We start from the raw sequence: 13,938 nt of genomic DNA on the forward strand, positions 1-13,938 counted from the left end.
AATGAAAGGAGCTGTCCTAACAATTGATATTTATTCACATACGAATTGCACTCAACATACAATAATTTTGTTGCTACATAGCCAATGTGAAATTAGCTTGTGCTCTTATCTCAGAAAAGCTGATTTTCGGAGAGACCTCTAAAGCGGCACTAAAGTACAAAAAAATTATCTTGGCACTACAAAACATTTGTCCTAAATAAAAAGGAAGGTTGCCCTTCCTTTCTCCGAACAAGCGGAAAACGTCAGCCAAGAAAATATACCTTGGGAACGTCCGTCCCTTGAATTTCTTTGTCATGTTGTCACCGTACGAAGGATCTCTCACTTGGCTGCACCTCGCATATTCTGTAGTAGCGACAAGGGGGCGCTGCTACCAATTTCGAGCGGATCAGTAGATATACGACTGCAGAGGCGTGCGCACAAGAAGCTAGACCAGATTTGGGATTGTTATAATAGCACTGTTGTGTGATGGTTAAGTACATCTCTTGTGCTACAGGGTCTACAATGCAGTTCCTGACCAAAAAATATTAAATTCATACGTCATCTTCCTTGGCAGACAGAATATTTCGTCACTCTGACGCAAAACTCATCTTGGAGTACATCGGAAAATACCGCGTACTTGTCCGTGTTCCTGCGTTGCAGCACGTACGATTGTATTTGACAAACAAGCATTGAGTAGAGAATCGAGAAGCCTAAATACCCACAAACATCACCTCTGTCCTTTTACTGACCGGTTCATTCACCCATTCGTGGTCACACAGTTAGGAGCCTCAAGTGATTTCTGTGCTTTCTTCTCCCTTTCGTTGAGTAACTTCCTCAGTAAATTTGTGTTGCGACACCGTCACAACACATACCTATTTTGAACGTGTAAGGGCTCTACTAGTATCCATATAATCTGCTAACATAACAGCTTCTGAATCATTCACCGCCTGGGCGCGCTATTTGATGACTGGATTGGCAACACGACGGATGCGTTAAGACAAAAGGAGGGAAGCTTCGCGACACTAGTAGGCAAAACTGAGGCGAGGTTTTGCAGCACCTGGGGCTCTATTCTGGTCAAAGTAATTGACCTCGATTACTTTGTGTCTTGCCTGTCATTGGTCGCTAATTGAAGAACACGTGAATAACAGAAATGAATGTCACGGCCCTCAAGTAATATTAGAACTCTTGCTCCTGCAATCTTTGTCATAAAGTAAATGAAGCATGAAGAGTGCAGGATCAACCGCTTGACTATCGGTTGAGCGCACATGACACTCACCTCGGCTATTCACGCATTCTTCGCGTAACGAGCAATGACAGGCGAGACACAAAATTATTGAGGTTGATTACTTTTGACGAGAATAGGGTTGTGGTGGATTATGACGTCACGCAAATTAGCAGTAGCGTCAGTTGAACTTCGGGATCCGTGTTTCGAAATGTCGAAATTCCGACTGCTAATCCTGACGAAAAGTACCATTCAGAGAATATAGGACACTGGTGCAATCAGCACGCTCGAGTACGAGTACCAAAATTCAGACGCCTCTCTTTCACTCGACTTTTCTTGTGGTTTTTGGGAACATCACATATAAAAGTGCACAAGAATGATACAAACTAAGATTCGCTAAATTTCCCTAAACGTTGCCCAGTATGGTTAGCCCCATACTTTGCTGAACCCTTGTCAGCTATGCTACCTGCCTATTGTTAGGCCCTACCTTGTTAGCCCTGGAAATTTGCCCAAGTCGGGCGATGCAAACTTTCCCCTGGACGGAGATTCCCTTTGTCCTCAGATAGTTGAAGTCTGATAGGCGCCCATAGTTGACATAAACGATGGGTTCCTGTGAACACAGAGGAAAACACACTTGTATGAACACATTCGGTCCCAGAAGGAATATACAATCTACATTGTGAGCTACCAGATAGACTGCGCTGCATTTATCAGAGTCGCGCCCCCCTTCTGTAGTGCTTCAAGCCAATGGAATTCACTTAATGACAACTATCCACCCCATGCATACATCTATGGCGACCACACGGTTTGGCTTATGTGCCGAGCAGTCATGCTCTTTTGTCATGTAGAAAGATCTCTTTGCGCTCCACACAGCCCACGCTGCACAACAGCGACAGGTGCTGTGCTTCTTCCTCATGGAGTTCTCAGATGAATTCCACCAACAGGAGTCTGATACATTGCGCGACGTTGTTCGCGCCTGAAATTGCTCTGAGGCATTACAAAGACGTCACCTGTGGTGACTGGCTGTCGACGGTCCTGATATCAGATGCCTGATCAGGTCATGATACCAGAGTTTTGCTCTTCACTTTTTGTTTTGTACTGTTGTCTGAAAAAAATGGCGTTCCTTCACGAATTTTTTGCGGACGATCTATCGAACGGATTTTTGTTCTGAAAACGGCTTTGGTATCTGGGGGCCAAAGAGATCAGATATTCTCATTGGAGCAACTTCGTAGCTTTTATAATTAAAAAGTTAATTATTGAAAGTCAATTAAGACATTGCCTTAGGGGTCTGTTAATGCCCCCCTAGGGAGTGCCCTTCAGCATATGCTATATTGCAATTGATTTCATCTCAGAAAAAGTGATTGATATATTTTTTAAAAAATCTGTTCACACTTAGCGTGGACACCCTGTATATACCATAAAAGGGCAGAGCTACAGTTAACAAATCATCGATCAGTGGGCTTGGTGTGAACCAATAAGCTTGATGGGGTGGAACCAAGCCAGCTCATTAGCATAAAGGGGTGGAGCTACGGTTGGCCAATCAGATGGCTTAGAATTGACTTGTGTTGGACTAGAATTTGGTTTTGGGTTAAAACTGGATTGTGTTGGGTTTGAATTGGCTTCTATTGGATTAGGTTTCGGGTCCCAAAACGAGTACTGTGGCGTCAGGCTATAAATAGATGCATTTTCTGAGACGTGGGCTGCACTACTTTTACTCCTCCAAAGCCAAAATAAAGTTGTTGTTGTTTTGGATTTGAAAAAGTGGTTAAAGCGTGTGATGACTGCATACTACTAATGCACAGTTGTTGCGACACAGTGTTGCTCATAATTTTCTATTTTAATTTTTCAAAGACTATGAGCACTTAAGAGTACTCAGTAGTGTTGGGTATTCCGGACAATTTCTGCACTCTCAGTGTCTCGGGATTTCGGGATTTTTCTGGGTGAATCCCGGGACAGAATGTTAGGATTGAGATAAAATCGAAACACTTGTCTGATCATTCCTCCGTGTGTTTCGTGACTCAATTGTATGTACTCTTTCTGTCAGTCTAGACATTCCTCAGATAAATGGTTTGCATTCTTTTCCATATGCAACGCTTTGAACCAAGAAGCTAACTTGAAGTTCTAATCCAATAATTATATTTGCAATCTCTTCACATAGCACCCACTGGGATATTTCAAGCTGCCACCAAAGACAAAACCGAGCTCCGACCCCAAGCCTGATTATTCAGTTATTCAAGCATCAAAACCGAGTATGCAATAAAAGAGAACGCGCCCGGTGCTCAATGTTGAATTAAAATTTGCTTTTGAAACTCCAGACACTTTAATTGATTCACATCCATGCGATTCACATCGTTTGAAGAAAATGCCTCCAACAGAAGCACTAGCAGTTTCCAATAATTTTCTCACAAATAACGTTCATGTCTATTTTTGGCACACAAGACGTAAGTATAAACAGAGCGACCATGGTGGAAGCATTCCCTTGAATCTGAGGAGAAAACATCAGTGACGAAGTGGACATGGAAAACCATACAATGGTAGAATCGCCCGACTTGTGCAGCAAGTAGCTACACACTTTGTTTGTCTGCTCATCGTACAAACTAAACTGATGGTTAAATCCCAGTAAACCACAAATATCCTGGAGACGTCCAAAATGTGTCGCAGACGTCCAAGACGTCGAGACATCCTATGTACGTCCCAGGGATATTCGTGATTGGATCCAAACTATGTCGCAGATGTCACAACTGTAGCTATGTTCCATGAACGTCACATGGACGTCCAGTCTGTCTCCTCAAAATATTTTAGTTGTTGAGGATATCCAATTCTGTACATCCCCTGTACGTCCCAAAGCGAATATCTTGGGTTCATCGAGATTTGGATATTCTGAGGTGATCGCATCACGAACCAACAAGTATGTGCAAACAGGGGCTGAATGACGTTTCTCAGAAACAAAGGGCTGTCCTGTGCAAGATTTTGCTGCTTCCAAAACTGACTGTCTATGTTACATTGAGCACTTATTGCGAAAGAGGCAGAGATGCGGAATTCTGTGGCACTCTCAAATTTGACTTTCGATGAACCTACTAAGTGTCTCAGACCAAGAGGAGTAAGAAACACAGGCGTTACCTTGTTGCAGAGTTAATACACCACGCAACTCCTCACGTGACTGTTGTTTTTGTGCATAATCGAGTTATACTTAGACAGCTCACCCACCGTTTTGTTTCGGAGGCGAGCAGTACCCTCGAATTCGCGGAAGTTCGCGCGACAAACAATATATAGTATTTGTTTTCTCTTGGAAAGGGAATGCTAGTACCTTTCGAAGCTTTTTGGACTGTGAGCTTTTCCATTTCTCTGTTTGCTTTATTTAAACAGCCGCGCTCTGTGTCCGTTATGGGAAATAGCAGAAATGGGCACAGAGGGGAAACAGGGAACGAAATAGTTATGTGGTGGCCACTCTCTATAGTTATGGGTCCGTTAATGGTGCCGACCCCCCACCACCACCACAACCACCACCAAAATTCTCGCAAAATGTTTCAAATTATGTGTTCGTGCGCACGGATCGCAATTGGTGGCGCCAATATCCTCTGAATGTCCGAATGTCCATTAGTTGAGTTAGTGGGACGTCCCGTGGATGTGGAAAAAGCTGGACAAATGGTCATCTATTGGACGTACAAAAGACGTCTATAGGCTCTGTGCCAACCTCCCTGGGATACCCGAATGTCACGCTCAGGATGTTACATGGACGTCGCTGGGACGTAGATGGTTTACTGGGATAAGACTGAGCAATGGGCAACACGAAATCGACCAATGTACACACTGGAACTCGAGCATATGTCTGCTCTGGCATTTCCCGATCCCACGAAATTATTTTTCTCTTCTTTATGCTGTTGTTCACGTGCACTCCCATATAGAAGTGGTTGGACGACGCTGATACCTCTCAAAAGTTGCAAGCAATGCAATTGAACGTGTGTGCGTCAATAATCAAGGCCCGCGGAAAGAAGGGAATATGCGCAGCCTACTAGTGTGCTTGACAGCCACCTTCACGACAGAAGAATTGTCATTGAAAACGAGTGCTAGGAATTAAACAACTCGTTCGTTGCACAGTTCTTCGGCGCGAATGCACCAACAGTATGTTCTCAGTATTCTCTTCAACTCCTGAAATCCCCAAATGCTTTCGAGCAAATCCTGGTGTTTCCCGAAAGCCGGAGCCCGGGATTTTGGTATTCGGGAAATCGCGGGTCCCAAAACTAGTACTGTAGCGTCAGGCTATAAATAGATGCATTTTCTGAAACGGCGGCTGCACTACTTTTACTGTACCTTCAATGAATGAAATTAAAAAATAAAATCGTTAATCGAATTAATAAAATTTACCGATGGCGCAGTGATGAATAAAACAGAAAGATGGCGGCCTTGGAGGTCTCGGTGGCTCTGAGGCCAAAATGAGGCACATATGGCTTCCCGTTTAGACATTACCGTTTCCTTTCATGCAGCGCACAGGAAGCCAGCCAAATGGCCTTTCGCATTTCCGAAACAAACCTTGTGGTGCTGTCGGTTGCTTTGCACTATGTTCGCTCCCACACTGTTTTAAGAAATAATGTTGTCTAATACCGACACAGTTTTTAATTTTTTAAGCCTCTCCAACTCCAAAACTTATCAGGGTGAAGATGTAACAGGTGACGCTCCAGTAGCCCTGTTACTAATGTCAAATCTGTGAATTTCATATGGTTTTCACGGATTGATTTCGGTGAACAACGCAGCTGAGACAGCACACACACGACGAGGGAAAAGGAACAGATAAGTCGCGGAAATGTTGAAAAACGTCGAGTAGGTTACGCCAAAGTGCTTTGCAGGGCTCTTCACTGGTTTGTGTTTACTGTGAAACAGATGGGGCATACGTCTCACCTATGCGACTCCGTCATCTGCTACACGGCAGTGCAAGCCTTTACAGCTGTGCCCTTCAATGTAAAAAATGATGAATGATTTTACTAAATAATTTGCAGACAAGTAGAAGGTATTTTATTGTACTATTTTTGTATTATTTTTGTACATTGCATGTGTATGCACGTGTCACCACAGCCAAATTCCATGCCGTGTCCCCATACACACAGTGTACTGATAATATAGGAGACACAGGTCCTACATCTCTTATAGTACCTATATTGCTCCTAAAAAACCTATAGCTCCTGTGGTACCTATACCGCTTATAGGTCCTAAATATATAACATCATATGTATGGGACCTGCGCATAGGATTTTTCAGTAGGTTCTGCAGATACGGGTGTCATATTTCTAGGTAGCGCATCTCATCCGTGAACAATTTAACGGAGGTTGTGATGACGCACTGATTGTCTCAGCCCTGTCAGTGCCTGTGCCTCCCATATCTCCCGTGATATTTGTGAAGAGAAACGCCATTTTACTGTGAAATCTAGGAATGTGGGTTCGCAACAGGGTTGAAAAAAAATCTGGATATTTTTTAAAAGATCTTCTCCAGTGCGTTTTTTGGATAGAACTCGGATATTTTTGGAGAAGATAGACAAGCCTCGAAATGTGACACTGAGTAAAAAATGCGTTTTGCTGTTCTTCTCGATTTTGGGTGACTTCTCATAGCTTTGGCTTATGAATGTGTCTATCCCAGTAACATTGAATTACTTTCCATTGTTTTCCGAAAAATAGAGTCACATGCATGCGTGGGTGGATGGTTTAGAAGCTGCACGCCTGGATAAGCTGTCGTAGTTCAGTTACAATGCCTCCAGGAAGCAGAAGAAAGCCTCTCACTGAATGCGCAGAAGTAGAAGAAAACGGGAAGAAAAGTTAAATCTGAAAAGTTAAAAAGTGAAGTTAAAAAGTTACAAAGTTAAAAAAGGTAGATGTTATTGTTGCGTGTATTTGGGCTTTTGTAAACAGCTAACACTACAATAAAATAAAGCGGAAGTTTACCATGTGACGTTGACTTAAGAGTGTCTTTGACATCGCTTCTGGACAAAATCTCTAAAAAAAATCTGGGTTAAATTGTGTGGATCAAATCCCAAAAATACACTGGATAAAATGCATGTGGACTAAACCCAAACAACCCTGGTTCGCAACCGCATGTGCTCCAGTGAATAGAAAATGGCCAGTTAGTGCGTCAGCACACCCTGTGTTAAATTGTTCGCGGATGAGATGTGCTATCTAGAAGCATTACGCCCTTATCTTCTGAGCAGAGTTATTGTTTCTTACATGCGTTATGTTGTTTGCTTGGTACCTTTAAATACGATACCTTTTGTAATGAACTTCCAGTTGTAAGTCAGCAGTCGTATTGTCAATCTCTCTGTCTTCTGTATTTGGCTGCGTTTTCATCTTGTAGTTTAAACATCTAGACCTTTAAAGGAGCAGCCTAGAGGCTCACAACTTTGTTTCTGTTTTTGGTCGGTATGTAATGTTAGGCGGCCGACAACAGTTTTCCCAAATTAGTGTAACCGTAGCGAAATCGGGACGCCTGCAATAGCCCCCGAACCTCCCGTGCGCGAAACACCCTCCTTTGCCTTAACGATAGACACGTGTGAGCGCCGCCACGCGCGTCAATATGTGACTCGAGTGGTAGGGACGCTCCTCATTGGACCTGGGACCACATAATCGACGTGACTGGGAGGTGGTGGGTTCGAATCCTACCACCTGCTGTGCTGTCTGAGGTTTTCCCTGGGTTTCCCGAAGACTTTCCAGATGAATGTCGATACAGTTCCCCCTGAAGTCGGCCCAGGACGCAAACTAACCCCCTTGTCCCCCACTCCTTCCTGCTGTCCTCACTCCATCTGCCCACGTCTGTAAGCCGCTCATAGCCACAGTTGCTTCGCGGCGTTAACACGCAATCAAAAAAATAACATGATCGAGGTGAGCAACACCGCGCATGCCGGAGCGTCTGCTAGGACTTCGGAGACGCTTCGCGTTCTCCGGCTGCGTGATGTCCGAAACAGAGGATTTGGAGGCTGTCAACCATACAACCACGATTTTTTGGGACTGCATACACCACGGGAAGAACGAGTGGTGCAGCCCGAAATTAACTGTGTGTTGTACAGCGATATCCCAGCGCTTCCCGACACTGTGCAGCCTCTCTGACCGTTTTCACCACACAGTTGGTACAATGACTAACAGGTGGCGCCACAATAGCGCCGTCATCGCTTGCTTTCTGCTACTGTGAATTCTGAGATTGGAACCTTATTTTTTTTAGGCTGCATATATGCTTTGTGTGTTTGTTTGTTTGTTAGAAAACGTGAATCATATAAAGAATAGAAGTCACTCAATAGAAATCGCAATAGAAACAGTCAGTCAATAGAAACCGCTCGTAATGTTCGTAGCAGACGGTTTTTCCCTACAACGAATGAGGGGGCTTTCTACCACAAACGTCACATTAGAGTGGGAGATTTGAGAGAGTGGGTGGGCGAATTTGCAAATTAATTGCGCCGCGGTGAAACAATTTTGGACAAAAATATTTTGTGGGAATGCTTTTCACATACTGCTTTACAAGATGACAGCAGTTTTTGGCCATGTTATATACCACTTTAATGCTCCTTTAAAGCGCTTTGCCTTGAACGAAGGGGTTCGAGAGAGAAAGGAGAGGTGTCCTGTTGAAAGATGACTTTCATCTTTCATCGTTCATTTCTAAGCATTAATTTCTTAGGCGAATTGAGGCTTTGTATGTATTTGTCCCTTCTATGTTGTTCCAGCCTCAGAACATCAGTTCTTTCATGTCCTGTTGAAGCTTCGAAGTTCGTGGTTAAACGCGGGCGGCTGTGCGCTCTGTGTATCCCTATCTCGTTGTTCCAGACGTGTCACATCTTGCGCACGCGCACAAGTGTTGGCACAAATGAGGAGGTGGCACAGCCACAACCCTCAATGTTTGACTCTTGACCGTAGCGTCACCTTTTTCTTTTTTGTGAAAAGTCACGTTTAGATAGTGTCAAAAAAGTGTCACAGTTTTAAAACCGCATCAGCGTTCACCACATAAGTAGAATTGGACAGCTTTGAGCTAGTCCTCACTGGAACCTTAAAGAAGACCTCAAAGAAACGTATGTTTTATTCATATTATGGTACCCTTTATACATTACTTCGCGAGGATTTTATGCTTTTGTAATCCAAAATTTCGGGTAATTTTCCCGATGTTGAGGTGCAACAAAAACGGGAAGAGATGAGTTGTTTTCCTTAATTTTTTTCGTTTCCCCCCCTGTTCCCCACTCCTTCCAGCTGTTCTCTCTCCATCTGTCCACATCTGTACGCCGCCCATATATAGCCACAGTTGCTTCGCGGCACTAACACGCAATTTAAAAAATTCTGGGGCATCTACGCATTAATCAAGAGAACAATAATAGAAATGCCTGAAGACTTCTCAATGGGGGCCTCTTTTTTTCTGACGCATTTCATTCATTACTGTTCTGTTGTGCAACTTTTCATGTTTCTGCAAATTTGTTTCATGTTTCTGAGCTGTAATTTACCTTAACGTCACCAGCGGCAGCATAGGCGTTGTAGGCGTGTCCTCTGGCCATTTCGGTCTTAGCTGATGGTACTCCCTTCGTTGCTGCAGTCATGGCCACCACATCATTCTTGTACAGTTGTACCTGCGCCCTCGTGCAACTATGCACTCAATGCATACACCATCGAAATCCCGAGACCAAGGAGGGACATACAGTCCAACGCGTATGTATGTCCCTCCTTTGGCCCTCATCTCGGAGTTTTGCTATCATGGATACTTATCACCAGCTCGCTTGTTAGTTAAACATCCTTTCACCATAATGCAGACACCCATTTGCTCATGGTTGTGTTTGACCCAGCGAATCCTACTAGTGAAGCGGATCATGTTGCACTTTTTGTGTAAGCTTGGGCTGAAAGCTCATTAGATATGTCCTAGTAAGCAACCCAAAACTTACCTGGTTTTCTTTTTCGGGATCAGGCCTACTCATTAAGACGTTGTAGGACACCATGGTAGTATAGTCTAGGCCATAAGACGTCATGCGCTCGTTAATAAGGCTTGACAGGGCGACTTGTCGCTCGTACTCGCTGCCTGTTATTTGGGAAAGTGACCTGTGTGGCAAGCGATGAATATCATAATTCGTATACATCAGTTCATGAACATGTAAACTGTATTTTACTAGTCTAACACGACGGTTTAGTTGGGTTTTAAAGGAGGTCTGAGAGCCATCTCAAAAATTTTCCGTTCCAAACGCGTTGTGGAAGCAGGTAACTTAACTTGATGGTTAACACAAAAATTTTCTCTGTGCGCGATGTTTTTCGTAGAAAAAAAAACATTTGAACATCGCCGCGCGTGTTCCCACTCGACTCGCTCGTCCGGGTCAAACGAGGAGGAGAAAGAAAAAAACATCATTGGTGACGTAATAAAAGTTGAAAGCGGCGACCGCGCTTCTATCCGGGTCAGTGCTGACTGGTTTTCTTTTCTTTCTTTCCGTTTTCTTTCCCCCTGCTTTCTCCCTGTGAAGGGATTAATAAGGGAGGACCTCGATATTCATGGTGGTGAAACCCCCGTTCTCGCAATTCATGTTCTGGAAACAAGGAAAAGGGGAAATGCTGCTTCGTAAGATGATATGCCGCGACTAAGAACATAACATTACTATTTTATTTAACCACTAAATTTCAGGAATTTTCTATATGTGTCCAAGTCGCCTTAGCGAACGAACGACACATTTAGAAGCCATTTGGCTTAGCAGGGTGGCATGTTGGTTGGTTAGTTGTGTGCTTGCAATATTGTGGCTGGGTTAGGCACAGTTTGCCGTTGGCAGTTTTCCGCGCGCAACATGTGCATTTTATAGTCAGCTAAAATTTACGCTAGTCACGTGTTGTTTCAGTGCACGCTGATATGTCGTCGGACGCAAACTTAACCGGCGTTGTCGGTCACTATATGGTGGATAAAACTGATGCAATATATGGTGGCAAAACAAATGGCGCCAAGCACGGATGTACTCAAGCTTGCGTGTCTGCGTCGTCCACATTTGTAGTCTGCATCGGCCAATTCTCGTTTAGCTCCATGATTGGTAAGTTGACCATAAATTGTGGTGGTATTATGACACTGCTTGGCTATGTTGGTGTGTAACTCAGGAAATGAATGTTCAACTCCTGATGCCACGATGTGCCGGCGACGGCATATTGCGATATATTTCACTGGATTGTATCTGACAACGTCTGGGCAAGACACTCCTCCAGCTGAATAAGGAAATAACTGGATGGCTAACAAAGTTGCTAGTCGAAGTGATGGGCACTAGTGATCATAGCGAATTAGTGATATAACGTATATTGATATAATGACATAGCGGACGGAATTAGTGGTCATAGCGATGCAGCGATCATTTTGAGGCGTGAACTGAAGCAGCGCTTAGTGCTGCACTGTGTTTATACGTATCGCCACCAACAACACAACAAGAAACAGTCACCACGATAACGAACAGCATACAAAACACAGACACGAACAGAACAGCGTTCCAACTGGCACCTGAAGTTTATTTTCATAATCCACCTACTCCGGAAGGTCGCTTTAGGGAAAGCAAGGTCAAGCGGGGAGAGGTTGACCGATTTTTGGTTGACTTCGCTCGGGGAGTTCAATGAGGAGGCCTCTACAATCTCATGGTCTAACCTTGAAAAGTGTCTGCAGACCAATTTTCGTTTACTGTATCTGATAAACCAAAGAAAAAGCAAAAGAAACTTCTTCCACAGTTGCAGCGGGGTTCCGAGTGAAAAATAGCAAACTACGTTCTTCGAAACCAATCAGGGGCTCCACTTTTCTGACATCGAAATGACGCAAGCAGCTCGACGGTTCGTTCCGGGTGTTGCCACCGTTGCGCACGGTCGCGATTTTCAAAATCGAATTCTGCGATATTTATGCACCTGTTGATAGTATTACTTCGCATGGTGCATTTTAATAAGCTTACTAACCGCTTGGTTCAAAAAAATGCTAGTGATTAAAGTGCTTTCCTAGCTCCTTTAAGAGCCCAATTAAGACGAAATAGTCGATCGCAACTACAAAAGTGACAAGCTTAATAGTCTGATACCCAATATCTCGATACTTAATACCTTGAGCTTGAGGAAAACAAAGAAGGGAAAACTGACGCGATAAATCTAAGCCTATAATAATTAAACGTGTCACACATAACTTGGACCATGCTAACAAAAGACATATTGTTGGCAGCTATCTCACAATTGAGAACTACCTCTTTAGTGACCAGTCCTAAGTTGCGTAAATCCTTCATTCAGCCGTCTGCAATAAAGTACTTCTGACTTGGTCCCTCTTCCCAGCCTCAAAGGAAAGACGCCGATAGTTAAAACCGCCACCAGTAGCAGTGTAAAGCACGTTTCTGAAACCTGTTACCTTTACGATATCTGTGTGTTATCTCAGCCACGGCGTTGCTGTCGGCACGCGCGCCCTTGGATAACAAGGAAAACAAGATTTACCAAGGCAGCTTCGATGTTTTGTATAGGCTGCATGGGAAAGACTGCAATCTATCGTCTTTACCTCACACATTAAGGAGAGATGTCTTGTCTGAATGCGGTCTCCACACATTTTTGAACATAAGCATGATAACATTCCATGTTGCACATAATATAACTCAACTATTTAGCAAAGTTTGTTTAACACCACATAACTTCGTTCAATAACTATCATCGTATATTTACAGCAGAGACAATTCATGCAGATCCCATATTATCCTATCGTAAAAACAAGCGCGTAGCCGCTGACCACCTTCTTCTAAGAAGTATTAGCACGACCACGTAAAATGTGTTGGAAGTTACCAGAAATAGTTCATAGCGGTGGACCACATCGACTCTTTTTCTGAAGGAAGATAAACTTAGTTACCAGCTAGCAGGTGGTGTAGCCACGGAGGGACTAGCCCAGCTTCTCCCCACCCTCCATTCGCTACGTCGACACACGCAAGGTCATAAGTATTACATACTACATAGGCGTCATCGCTCATGCGGTCACATCAGGCGGAAGGGAGTGGGTTCGTATTCACCGACGTCCAAAACGTTCAAATGCGCAGTGAAAACTAAAAAATTCGGATGCAATGGGGTACTTCCCGTTCATTCTCTCATCTGGATGAATTCGAAGACAAAAACAAGATATCCGTGCACGTGTACGAGTACGTCGATCATGGAGTGCACGTGTCGCGACTCCTAAAACTGTAATGCGAAAAGAAAATTCACTTATTGGCTATGTATAGATGAGCAATTTTTCGGAAATTACCGTTGTGTATGCGAGAGTTGCCCGCGCTCTTTCGCGAAGGAAGACAGCATGGCGAAATATCGCTGCCTGTGCGCGAACGTAAACGAAATCCTATTGGAATTTTGTGAAACGGCAAAACATTTTGTAGGTTTTAATAAAATACAGTACATGCAGCAGTACAACTACTTCGTTGCGCTGGAAACGGAGAGCGTACTCGCGCCCAGTGGTATTGGCATGCAGGCGTCACGTCACCTCTAGCTCCTGTGCCGGGCTTGTGCCACCCACGACTGCAGGACAATCCCTAATGCGGGGCGAGATGATCGCCGTGAACGCCTGCCCCGCCGCAGAGGTGTTGAATAATGAGCACCGGACCGAGCACAGAGCCGCCACCCACTGCGCGTACTGTAAACGGGAGTTCGCGCAAGATCTACCCCGTGTCCGGCATCACGACGATTCCAAGCGTACAGCCGGCGAGACAAATTACATGGCGACACTGTGCAACCCTTGTAACGTGGCGTGCACGACGAGACAAAAATTAACCATCATGG

The 13,938-nt window shown here is 44.2% G+C and overlaps 1 protein-coding gene across 1 annotated transcript in view; it reads right to left on the reverse strand.

Annotated features, from left to right (window-relative positions):
• Positions 1-13,938, reverse strand: part of LOC135400448 (N-acetylated-alpha-linked acidic dipeptidase 2-like) — an 86,824-nt gene that overhangs the window by 45,971 nt on the left and 26,915 nt on the right. Inside the window, exons 4-6 of the mRNA XM_064632280.1 lie at positions 10,092-10,245; positions 9,660-9,782; positions 1,689-1,811 (exon numbers count right to left, since the gene is read on the reverse strand). Of these exons, the coding sequence (XP_064488350.1) occupies positions 1,689-1,811; positions 9,660-9,782; positions 10,092-10,245 (400 nt within the window). The remainder of the gene's footprint in view (positions 1-1,688; positions 1,812-9,659; positions 9,783-10,091; positions 10,246-13,938) is intronic.

The sequence above is a fragment of the Ornithodoros turicata genome, chromosome 7 (genome assembly GCF_037126465.1).
Source record: "Ornithodoros turicata isolate Travis chromosome 7, ASM3712646v1, whole genome shotgun sequence".
In the NCBI taxonomy this organism is placed as follows: Eukaryota; Metazoa; Arthropoda; class Arachnida; order Ixodida; family Argasidae; genus Ornithodoros; species Ornithodoros turicata.